The following is a 12,810-nucleotide window of genomic DNA, read 5'->3' on the forward strand; positions in this document are numbered from 1 at the left end:
AAGAATAATATTTCCCAACATTTCATTATGAAATGTTTTTGTCTTTACTAATGTAAAAAATGTAATGAAAGGCAGTTCTCCTGAAGATGATGTAAAAGAGACCTTAAAAGTAAATTGGCAGTTAAAGAGAAACGTAAAATATCTTCCTCGTGCTTATTTGAAACAATCGGGCAGATTTACTACAGACAGTGCACTAGAATTCTGACGCGTAAGAGAAATACTTGCGCAAATGTCATGCATCACATTTTAGCCACTTTTGGTGCCTTGCTTGACACTTTATTAAAGTCTCTAGAAAAAGAGACATAGCTTTGTCGAAAATGTATGAGATTTATTGATAGTGTGCACTAGTTGTTGCCACATAAAACTGGTCTAAAGTATATCCCCCAAAGGGTAGTATAGAAATAGTTGAGTCAAACATGTACTAAAGATGTACTAAACCTATGAAAGCGTGTGTGCCTCAGTGATACATTTGGCACATCTTCTTTAGGCTAGCCTAATCTAAGCCAATATTATTAAATCTGCCTCACAATTATATTTAGGGGGGGGGACTACTAACGGTTGTCTAATAAAGAGGTCTACCATAATCCAAAAGATGGGTAAGGTATAAAAATCATATTCATGCAGTTTGTTATCCGATTTCAGATTAAGTACTGCAAGTATCTCAGAACAGTGTTTGTATTAAACTCTATCTCTTGATTTGCAAAAGAGAATTAAAATTCCGCTTGTGAACAATCCTGTTTTTTTGAGCCACAGAGAGCGTCAGTGCACACATAGGAAGCTTATGTGCTAATAAAATGATTGTCAATGGTTTGAGGCTGTCTCTCCCTACTCGCTGAGGATCATTCTTTATGTAAGTATTTATGTAAAATGCCTCTAGTAACATGCATGAAACTGTGCCCAGCCTGATTCTTTGCAACACCAGGCATAAATTAATCACTTTAAGCCTCCTAAACAGCTGCCATGTACTGATTTTATAGGGTGGGGGCGAAGTCTTCCAGGGTAATTTTGCTTTTAAAAAATAAACTGTTTTAACCCTGAATTGATTAGTTATTGAATGACTTTGTGCAAGATACCATTAAAAGAAAAATGCTAGAATAGCAAAATGGAATCTTAAGACATAACCATTACCCAATGAAGACATGCTTGTGTTCATCTATTACTGCTTTCCAAAAGGATATAAATATGGCAGTCAACACATGTATTGCACAGTGTGCCACAAATACCAATATTTATCAAAATGGGGTGCAATATGGTAATATAATATATATATGTGTGTGTGTGTGTACATGTATTAACAATGAACGCATGATAACATCCCAATATTATTGTGTAATGTATGTTTAAAAGGATGTATTTATATTACATGACTATAATCTATGTGTCATAGATCATATATATAAAACATATATATGTTGAAAAAACTGAATGCATCAAAACAATACAATAGTGGCAACTACAATAGTGATATGTGAATAATACATACTCGAGATAAATGTATTATTCTTTAGATTTGTTCCATTACTAGCAGTCAGATAGTTAATGTTTGTTTAAGAATGTTTTATTTGATGTAGCTTTTTTTTTTGTATTTGCATGTGTCCAGTTTCCTTTGTTTATAAAAATGCTACAGATAAATTTAAGTTGCATAAATAGATTAGATTAAGAATATTAAAAATATTTTAAGAAAGCATATTTACATTTATTATAAAGTATTAAGAATGACTTGTTTAGACACACTAGAGCTTCCGCACTACTGTATTTTATGCATTATGTTTTTCGATTGCTGAACTTTGGCAGCAGTTTGTCCCATAGAAATGAATAGGATCCGCTGACTGATTCATGATCAGATATTTCCACAATAACATACTGCACAAAAACACCAGTGTGCATATGTCCTTAGTGAGCCAACTTTCATAAGTAATTGTCGTTTCCATTTGAAGAATTAGACTATCCATTTAAGGAAAAATGTAGAGTTATTATTATAAAATGATCTCTAGTCACATCTCAGATCTATTTGTCATGTATTGTTATTCCATATTATACAGATGTTTAATGATGACGACACGTAGACGATGATGACGACTCCTGATAAAGATTTGTTTTTTAAATCCTTCAGATGATAATTGTCACCTTACATACTATTGTGCTTTAATGTAAGATTACCCTGTATAATATTATTTCTATCTACTATGTTAATATAAACGTATTACCAGTTGTTTAAACCTACCCAGCCATTTAACCAGAAATGGAAAAAACAAACTTTGGCATTTTAGTTCAGTTTTGATAAGCTTTGTATTTGAAATTACGTAGCCAAAAGTGGTTAACAGAGATGAAATAAACCTGAGTGATTTCTTTTAAAATATATTGTACCAACATCAAATGTTATGCAGCAATAACATACAAAGTGTAAAATAACTTAAAAGCACACTGAAAATGGAATATATAAATAACTTGTTTTCATGGAGAACAAATAGTTACAAAGCCCACCCGTCAGAGTTCATTTCTAGGAGAGCTTTTCTTCCCCCCGCCCCTTGCTCAAATCTCCAAATTGCGTTTGCTAGCAAACTGTGATTACAATCGCCACTTCCACATTAAATATCTATATGTATTCAAAATAAGGATCACAAAGTACTTGAATAGAATACACCTCTGCTGAAAAGAAAATGCTAACAATTACCTATCGAGTCACAATGTAACCAAAATAAATTTTGTTCATGTGTATTAACATATTTTACATGTAGCCTTAAGGCTAGCATGGGATGTGCATTAAATATCATCTTTAATACAGTACACTCCTGGCCAATGTTAAGAGTCAAATTACATCTCCCCTTTGGATCATGGGTTCTATTCAAGAAAAAGACTCAGTCCATTCGCTTTCTGAATACCAGATATTTCCCCACAGACATATGTCACCAAAGTAGGTGAAGTTGTATATAAAGGGTCTTATACTTCTTAAGGACTGCAGATGGCAAGCACTGTCTTATAGCTTTTTCTTTAGCTAAATTGAAGGATGAAGGCTATGTAAATAGAAACTGCATCAATGAAATGAGAAAAATACATGCAAACCAGGATTTTGTTGCAGAGTCAGTTGTACATTTTGCCACTAGAAATAAGCAAATAAATAGTCTTCATTTTTTACTCTAGTCACTCTTCCAGAAGTGTTGGGGTATCCAGAAGATGATACACAAGGAGGCCCGCCTCACTTGTTGTATTCCTTGTATTAAAGTGAACTTTGCACAAAAGGGTCAGTGTCAAAACTTGGGAACTTCAAAACCTCTTTCTCCTTGTTTTGCCTTTCATAATAGATCACATCTATTATTTTTGTTCCACTTTTCTTCTCTTTTACGTTCCACAGCACAAAATGTGTGTGAACCCTATCCCCCATTTTCCACACACATCAGCATACAAAAATTCTAATATATAGATTATTTAAGAAATATAATTAGTGCTTTGTCTCTGTGGTCTCAGTGTCCATACGTTCAAAGTCTTAGTAGCCATTTTGGTCCGAGAAAGTGGAAGGTATATTGTAGGTAGTGATACCATATGGAGGACCAACATCTCAAATGAAAACGTTTTCTGGTGTTTGAGTTATTACCTCTTCATCCCTTGAAGTTTTCAAAGGGGGTTTTGGCTGTGACTGAGACCATGTCATAAATAACGAACTTAGGGTAACGTCTGTAGGGCCCCACAATCTGAGGCCCCAAGCATTGATAGTCAAAGCCCCAAGGCAGCTGCATGCTTTTTGGCTTTCAGTCTGAGATCTGCAATACTTGAGTTCTTGCTTGTGGTCTTGGCTGCTGCAGCAGCAGCTACTACTGACGCAGCCGTCGCCGTCTCTGCCGCCAACGTTGCCAATGGGAGACCAAAGGGTGGAGCAGGGAACATCATGTACGGGGCGTGGGCTGTCAGATGTGGGTGTAGGTGGTGATGAGCGTGTGCCACAGCACTGTCCAGCTGCAACTGTGCCTGAACCTGGAAGGACAAGGATGGCACGTTGCAATGACTATCCTACAAAATAGTATTGCACGCAAGCAAGAGCCATAAAAAGAAAAAAAAATAACAAAGCATTAACAAAACTAGAAGAACTGAATGCAGCATTTTCTGTTTACCCATAGCTGCCATGGGGATGGTGAAATGGTCTAAAACATAAAAAGAAATTAATTCAGTTAATATATACTAATATTTAGGGGTGCGACTGAAAGACTTAATATTGCAAAATATTCTGTATGCTAAATATTTCCAACAACAATAATTTTACACTTGTCAAGTAAGACTCCTCATACAGGTTTCTTTTCAAAGGAACAAATGTATAAAGTGTTGTAAACGTGGCACTACAGATTTAGTGTTTGGAAACGACACGATTTCATGTCATATCATATAAATGTTTTGCATTGAAATGTGTTGAAATAACTGGTAAATAAATTAAATAAAGATGTGTTTATTTAAAAAAAAAATCCTACATGTATTTCAGACTTGAAGATTTTCTAAAGTGAACATTTGTCAGATACATCAGCAACCAGCAAGAAAAGAAACTGGCATATAAGAGAGGAAATACTCCAAACTTCAGTACTATCTTAGGTGGAAATTAGTAAAATGGATACAATGTTACATTTTAGAATGTACTTAATTAGGTTCTCTTCTACTTCTTAGCAGGCAAGGCAATAACATCACTGGTGTATAAAAGAGCAATATAATACACTGCACTCCATTACTACAGTTCTGTGCAGCATTATTTAGACTAGTATAGATTGTGTCTAAAATGTGCTTGAGGGAAAAACATGGATTTGGCAGATTGATTTCTTCTCTAACTCTTAGGCTATAAACTGTTAAATACCCCATACACCTACATAAGCATTGATTGAGCTCAAGAAGACTATGGGCAGTGCTAACTATTGTATCTAAGGGATTCCAGTAGTAAATGTGATGAGCAGGCAAGAGAAGGGAGTATAAATAAAGTAGGACAGGACACCCTGGTGTTAACACTTGTGTCTTGACATTGTAGTCAGGTCTCTGGTTTGCAGTGATGTCATTGTCTGTATAATTGAGCTGCATGTAGTCACTTTATTAATTATTAACAAACATGCTTTCAGTGGAACCATTATATAAACAGTGAATGAATCTGTCAATCTCCTGCCCTGGCTATTTCTGGATAGCACACAGCTCTATCTGCTGTCCTGTCTTTCTATGGGCACATCAGCTTTATGATGAGGAGGAATAAAGATCTGATGTAGGATAAGTATCACACAGAGTAGCAGATAATGTACTTGCCTGCTGGAAGGGCATCCTCAGAGCTCCCACATTGACATAAGGTGCTACCCGACAAGCTTCAAATTGGCTCCCTGCTCCTATAAGAACTCCTGCAAACATCAGAGAAAAAGATCAGATCTGCAGGACCCCACCTGTATCTGCAGAGGTCTCTATTCTAGCAGAGCCCCCCCCCCCCCCCCCTCTCAGTACAGACAGATTATATTGATTGTGCTCTGCTGTGCCTCACTGAGGCATCAAGGGTTAATGTGTCAAAGAGGGATGTAATGCAAGAGTTAATTGTATAAAGAAACATAACATTGTTTACAAAATATAAGTTGTATCCCATTTATTTGTTATTGAGCATTTTATGTGTAGCCAATGCCCTTCATACAGCCATTATGATGTATCATCCTGCATTATACAGCACATACAATGGTGTTTGCTTAATCTACCTTTATGCAGCTGGTTCTCTTGTTTTCTGCATTTTGCTCTCCGATTTTGAAACCAGACCTAAAAGAAAGGAAATAAATGTAAATATAACTGTAATATAATATGACTCTACATATAAGGCCGGGACTCTGGAGTTATGTACACAAACAGTGCTAAGGAATTACAAGTATGGGCCAATATTATATACAGAATGCAGGTTAGTAGCTTTATATATAGTATTATTACCAGTCACAGCAGCACTCGCTCCCTGTAAGGAGGAGGTTTAGGCTGCTCCTCTGTGTATTACACTATTACACTCACTGAATAATTGTCCTATTATTATGGTAATATTATTGCTTCCCTCAGAGAATGGCGCAGAGAAGAGCTAGAAGATGGAATTGGCGCATTTCAACACATTCACAGAGCAAACGTAAAGAGGTAGATACATAGATGGATGGATAGATAGATAGATAGATTGATAGATAGATAGATGAGATAGATAATAGATGAGATAGACAGATAGATGTATAGATATAAATAGATTATAGATAGATAGATAGATAGATAGATAGATAGATAGATAGATAGATAGATAGATAAATAGATGATAGATAGAGAGAGATATGAGATAGATAGATTGATAGATAGATAGATAGATAGATAGATAATAGATGAGATAGATAATAGATGAGATAGACAGATAGATGTATAGATATAAATAGATGATAGATAGATAGATCATAGATAGAGAGTGAGAGATATGAGATAGATAGATAGATAGATAGATAGATAGATAGATAGATAGATAAATTATAGATAGAGAGATATATGAGATAGATAGATTGATAGATAGATAGATAGATAGATAGATAGATAGACAAATTATAGATAGAGATATGAGATAGATTGATTGATTGATAGATAGATAGATAGATAGATAGATAATAGATGAGATAGACAGATAGATGTATAGATATAAATAGATGATAGATAGATGATAGATAGATATGAGATAGACAGATAGATGTAGAAATATAAATAGATGATAGATATATGATAGAGAGATATGAGATAGACAGATAGATGGATAGATATAAATCGATAGATAGATCAGTGTTTCCCAACCAGAGTGCCTCTAGGTGTGGCCAAACTACAACTCTCAGCATGCTGGGAGTTGTAGTTTGGCCACAGCTGGAGGCACTCTGGTTGGGAAACACTGAGATTGATAGATAAATAGACAGACAGATAGATAAATAGATAGATAGATAGATAGATAGATAGATAGCAAATGCAAGATATATATATATATATATATATATATATATATATATATATATACTAAAATCTAAATGATTGATAGATAGCAAATGCAAAATATGTATCAATACTAAAATCTAAATGATAGATTGATAGATAGATAGATAGATAGATAGATAGATAGCAAATGCAATATATATATATATATATATATATATATATATATACTAAAATCTAAATGATTGATAGATAGATAAATATGAGATAGATAGAAATGAAATAGATAGATATGAAATAGATAGATAGATTCATTAATACCGTTTGGATACATAAATAAATATACACAGGCATCACAGTCCCACTTCTACATGATAAGTAGTTTATGTAAATCATCTAATAAAATGTTGCGAGTAGTTTAACTGTTTTCTACCTGTAAACCCCGGAGATTCATCTTATTCCACAGACAAAACTCAAGCTGCTACAAACTACCGGCTGGAATCCTAACCGCGCACCATGTAATACCGCACTAGTCTGTTATGTTACCCACGATTTCTATTTACAGTAAAATAATACAATATTCAGACGAGCAGATTGGGGACAGGGCACTTATTGATATAGAACATGGAGATTGTTAGTGAACAGAGTGTATGGCTGGAGGATCTGTACAGTATGTCGGGTTGTGTCTATAGCTGAATGTGAAGCTGGTGGGAGAAGATCAGGAGGAAGGATTATATTATAATAGATGCCGGGAATGGATTTACATCTTATGTGGAACTCAACTCTGCAGTCATGGAATGTAAAGGGGCTATTTATAAGAAAATAGATTTAAAACGAAAAAAAAGAATAAATTCAAATCCAAATATTTATAACTGTGAATGATCAACTGCAACCGTGCACTGACCTGCTGCTCTGATAATAGGGATATATGGAGGGTCACATGCTGGGTATACAGAGGAGTTCTCGGACCGGTACCTGTACTCTGTCCTCGGACAGCCCCAGCCTCTGATAATAGGGATATATGGAGGGTCACATGCTGGGTATACAGAGGAGTTCTTGGACCGGTACCTGTACTCTGTCCTCGGACAGCCCCAGCCTCTGATAATAGGGATATATGGAGGGTCACATGCTGGGTATACAGAGGAGTTCTCGGACCGGTACCTGTACTCTGGCCTCGGACAGCCCCAGCCTCTGATAATAGGGATATATGGAGGGTCACATGCTGGGTATACAGAGGAGTTCTCGGACCGGTACCTGTACTCTGGCCTCGGACAGCCCCAGCCTCTGATAATAGGGATATATGGAGGGTCACATGCTGGGTATACAGAGGAGTTCTCGGACCGGTACCTGTACTCTGGCCTCGGACAGCCCCAGCCTCTGATAATAGGGATATATGGAGGGTCACATGCTGGGTATACAGAGGAGTTCTCGGACCGGTACCTGTACTCTGGCCTCGGACAGCCCCAGCCTCTGATAATAGGGATATATGGAGGGTCACATGCTGGGTATACAGAGGAGTTCTCGGACCGGTACCTGTACTCTGGCCTCGGACAGCCCCAGCCTCTGATAATAGGGATATATGGAGGGTCACATGCTGGGTATACAGAGGAGTTCTCGGACCGGTACCTGTACTCTGGCCTCGGACAGCCCCAGCCTCTGATAATAGGGATATATGGAGGGTCACATGCTGGGTATACAGAGGAGTTCTCGGACCGGTACCTGTACTCTGGCCTCGGACAGCCCCAGCCTCTGATAATAGGGATATATGGAGGGTCACATGCTGGGTATACAGAGGAGTTCTCGGACCGGTACCTGTACTCTGGCCTCGGACAGCCCCAGCCTCTGATAATAGGGATATATGGAGGGTCACATGCTGGGTATACAGAGGAGTTCTCGGACCGGTACCTGTACTCTGGCCTCGGACAGCCCCAGCCTCTGATAATAGGGATATATGGAGGGTCACATGCTGGGTATACAGAGGAGTTCTCGGACCGGTACCTGTACTCTGGCCTCGGACAGCCCCAGCCTCTGATAATAGGGATATATGGAGGGTCACATGCTGGGTATACAGAGGAGTTCTCGGACCGGTACCTGTACTCTGGCCTCGGACAGCCCCAGCCTCTGATAATAGGGATATATGGAGGGTCACATGCTGGGTATACAGAGGAGTTCTCGGACCGGTACCTGTACTCTGGCCTCGGACAGCCCCAGCCTCTGATAATAGGGATATATGGAGGGTCACATGCTGGGTATACAGAGGAGTTCTCGGACCGGTACCTGTACTCTGGCCTCGGACAGCCCCAGCCTCTGGCTCAGCTCTTCCCTCATGAAGGCATCAGGGTAATGGGTCTCATCAAACAGCCGCTCCAGCTCGTTCAGCTGCTCCAGGGTGAAGTTGGTCCGACTCCTTCTCTGCTTGATCTTTGTCTGCCCCTCTTCCTCCAGAACCTTCAGGTCCTCCTTCCGTTCCTTCATATCTGGGGACACTGCATAAGGTGGGGGGTACTTGTGATGAGACTCTGACCTTTTGAACAGCAGCACAGAGGACTCCCCCGCCTCCCCCATACAACACCCACACCTGATGTCTAACATCACAATTTTTTTAAGCACTTTTCACAACTCTATGTAAAATACTTCTGTACACACAGCAGTCCCTGATCATAAGCTACAGCATTCAAGAAGATCACTATAGATCAGTGTTTCCCAACCAGGGTGCCTCCAGCTGTTGCAAAACTACAACTCCCAGCATGCCCGGACAGCCAAAGACTGTCCGGGCATGCTGGGAGTTGTAGTTTTGCAACAGCTGGAGGCACACTGGTTGGGAAATACTGCAATAGATAGTCCAGTAACACAATATATAATGCATATATCTATGATAGTACAGTAAAGATACAAAAGGTATTAATGAAATATCAATCTATTTCATATCTATCTCATATATATCTATCTCATATATATCTATCTCATATCTATCTATCTCATATCTATCTATCTATCTATTTCCTATCTATCTCATATCTATCTGTCTATTTTATATCTATCTTTTAAATTTTAGTATTGATATATATATTTTTGCACTCGCTATCTATCTATATCATATTTATCTAAATCTCTTTCATATCTATCTATTTCATATACATCTATCCATCTATTTCATATCTATTTGTCTATTTCATATCTATCTATCTATTTCATATCTATCTGTATTTTAGATTTTAGTATTGATATATCTTTTGCATTTGCTATCTATCTATATCATATCTATCTATATCAATTTCATATCTATTTATCTATATCATATCTATATCTATTTAATATCTATCGATATATCTATCTATATCATATCTATCTATATCTATTTCATATCTATCTATCTAATATCTATCTATATCAATTTCATATCTATCTATCTATCTCAGTGTTTCCCAACCAGGGTGCCTCCGGGCAGGCTGGGAGTTGTAGTTTTGCAACAGCTGGAGGCACCCTGGTTGGGAAACACTGCAATAGATAGTCCAGTAACACTATGATGCACATATCCATGATAGTACAGTAAAGATACAATTCTATCTCTCCCCATAGATCAGGGAACAGATTCCTGCACTAGTGACCTTCATCACCTCCATCTACTATATTGTTGTCATTAAATCAGATTTGTGAAGTAGAGAAATGATCAGTATAATCTAAACATTAGATTATTTGTCTAAATAAAACAAAGAGATTTGAAATATTAATTAAGTTAAAAAAAATAATTAATTATCTGTCACTGGCCAACCCCTGAGCGTGCATAGTGACACAACAGGTCGTGTGTAGCGGGGAGTGTGCGGACACGTGTGTACAGCTGTGTACACCGCCGGCCGCTCAGCACCGCGCACATTTGTTTAGAAAATCATTTCCGGGAGTTTCTCTTTATGCCAACTAATTCTTCTTTATTATCCTAACAAGCAGCCCCAGAGCTGGCATCCTGTGCCAGTCATGATAGGCAAATCCCTGCATTGTCTGAGATTTGATTATACAAATGTATCACATCATCATATTTGTTCCCTTCTGTGTACAGTCTGGGCGATCTCAGCAGAGATCAGATTTAGGTTTATTTATCTATTCTTTTTATGTATTTTATTTTAGTATTTTATTACAACTATTATTGTTACCAGCACTACTACTACTACTACTAATAATAATAATAATAATAATAATAATAATAAAGGTGATGATGTTGATTCTGATTATATATATATATATATATATATATATATATATATATATATATGTATGTATATATAACATTAATATACAGGTGTGTGTACTATATATATATATATATATATATATATATATATATATGTATGGTGTGTGTGAGAGAGAGATAATTTTGCTTATTTTTATATACTAAAGCATGTGAAAATATGTTCATATGAAATTGAATTAAAACCAGAACAATTTCATATACAATCATGTATTCTCTATTTATCTCTTTACTATTCATCACTACATTTATATCCAATATAATCTCTCTCACCATCGAAAACAATAATTTACTGGTAAAATGATGATGATGGTGATGATAATTTTGTATCAGTAGACATTGAGTATTGTTACTTTTATCCGCTGCAAATGTGGAGTAACTTAAGCCGTCACTGTACAATAATAATACTGACAATTGTAGCAATGCATGAATACTCTGCTAGTCATAGAAATGATCAGAAGTCCTGGGAAAGCAACGAGTAACTAACCGGAGAACATGATGTAGTCAAGGGGTTTGGGGATAATATCATCCAGCTTCTCTACTGCTATGATGATGATTATTATGGATCCCATTATCATTATTATTATTATTATTATTATTATAGATGGTATTATCCTCAGGATTGTTTATGTGAATGATCCCAAGTAGAAGGCATTGTATCTAGTGACACTTGTCAGCAGTGAGTGCAGTTAGTGGAGTGTGCACATATGGTGCTGTAAATAATTCATGCACAATCTCTTACACTCCTATATACAGCTGGACATTGTGCTGGGACATTTCCTGGAGACATCATGGAACTTTTTCAACTAGTGCACAATATTATAGCATAAATGATCTATATTTATCTATCTATCTATCTGTCATCTATCTCAGTGTTTCCCAACCAGGGTGCCTCCAGCTGTTGCAAAACTACAACTCCCAGCATGCCCGGACAGCCAGAGGCTGTCCGGGCATGCTGGGAGTTGTAGTTTTGCAACAGCTGGAGGCACCCTGGTTGGGAAACACTGATCTATCTATCTGTCATCTATCTATCTGTCATCTATCTGTCATCTATCTATCTGTCATCTATCTATCTATCTATCTATCTGTCATCTATCTGTTATCTATCTATCTAACTCTATCTATCTGTCATCTATCTATTTATCTATCTGTCATCTATTTATCTATCTATCTCCTATCTATCTATCTATCTATCTATCTATCTATCTATCTGTTATCTATCTATCTATCTATCTATCTGTTATCTATCTATCTATCTATCTATCTCCTATCTATCTATCTATATATCTATCTATCTATCTGTTATCTATCTATCTATCTATCTATCTATCTGTGTCATCTATAGACGTGTATAAGACCAGTGTAGAGATTTGAGGCCCACAGCACAGTATCCACATATATATGTATGAGATGAAGAATACTTACCCTCTGTTAGTTTGGGGCTCCCGCTGTCCCGGATCCTGTCGGCGGTCATCTCCAGCTCCAGCACCGGTGATCTGGCACCACCACCTCCACCTCCTCCTCCGCCACCTCCACCCCCTGCTATCCCCCGGGTCACCGGTATCCCGTCCTCCCGGAGCCCCTCGGCACAGGCCTGCTCCTTGCCCCGGGCCGGGCCGCTCTCCAGAACCTCCCGGTAA

The 12,810-nt window shown here is 37.5% G+C and overlaps 1 protein-coding gene across 3 annotated transcripts in view; it reads right to left on the reverse strand.

Annotated features, from left to right (window-relative positions):
• Window positions 1–2,246: 2,246 nt before the first annotated feature.
• SHOX2 (short stature homeobox 2) overlaps window positions 2,247–12,810 on the reverse strand; it is a 10,814-nt gene continuing 250 nt past the window's right edge. The window contains exons 1-5 of one of the 3 annotated variants that reach the window (XM_056563182.1): window positions 12,596–12,810; window positions 9,205–9,413; window positions 5,697–5,754; window positions 5,266–5,354; window positions 2,247–3,969 (exon numbers count right to left, since the gene is read on the reverse strand). The exon at window positions 12,596–12,810 is cut by the window's right edge and continues 250 nt beyond it. In XM_056563182.1, the coding sequence (XP_056419157.1) occupies window positions 3,712–3,969; window positions 5,266–5,354; window positions 5,697–5,754; window positions 9,205–9,413; window positions 12,596–12,810 (829 nt within the window). In that variant the 3' untranslated portion in view covers window positions 2,247–3,711. Of the gene's footprint in view, window positions 4,137–5,265; window positions 5,355–5,696; window positions 5,755–9,204; window positions 9,414–12,595 lie in introns of all 3 variants that reach the window. The other 2 variants (XM_056563181.1, XM_056563183.1) reach the window with 2 other exon arrangements.

Source organism: Hyla sarda, chromosome 3, assembly GCF_029499605.1.
Source record: "Hyla sarda isolate aHylSar1 chromosome 3, aHylSar1.hap1, whole genome shotgun sequence".
NCBI lineage: Eukaryota > Metazoa > Chordata > Amphibia > Anura > Hylidae > Hyla > Hyla sarda.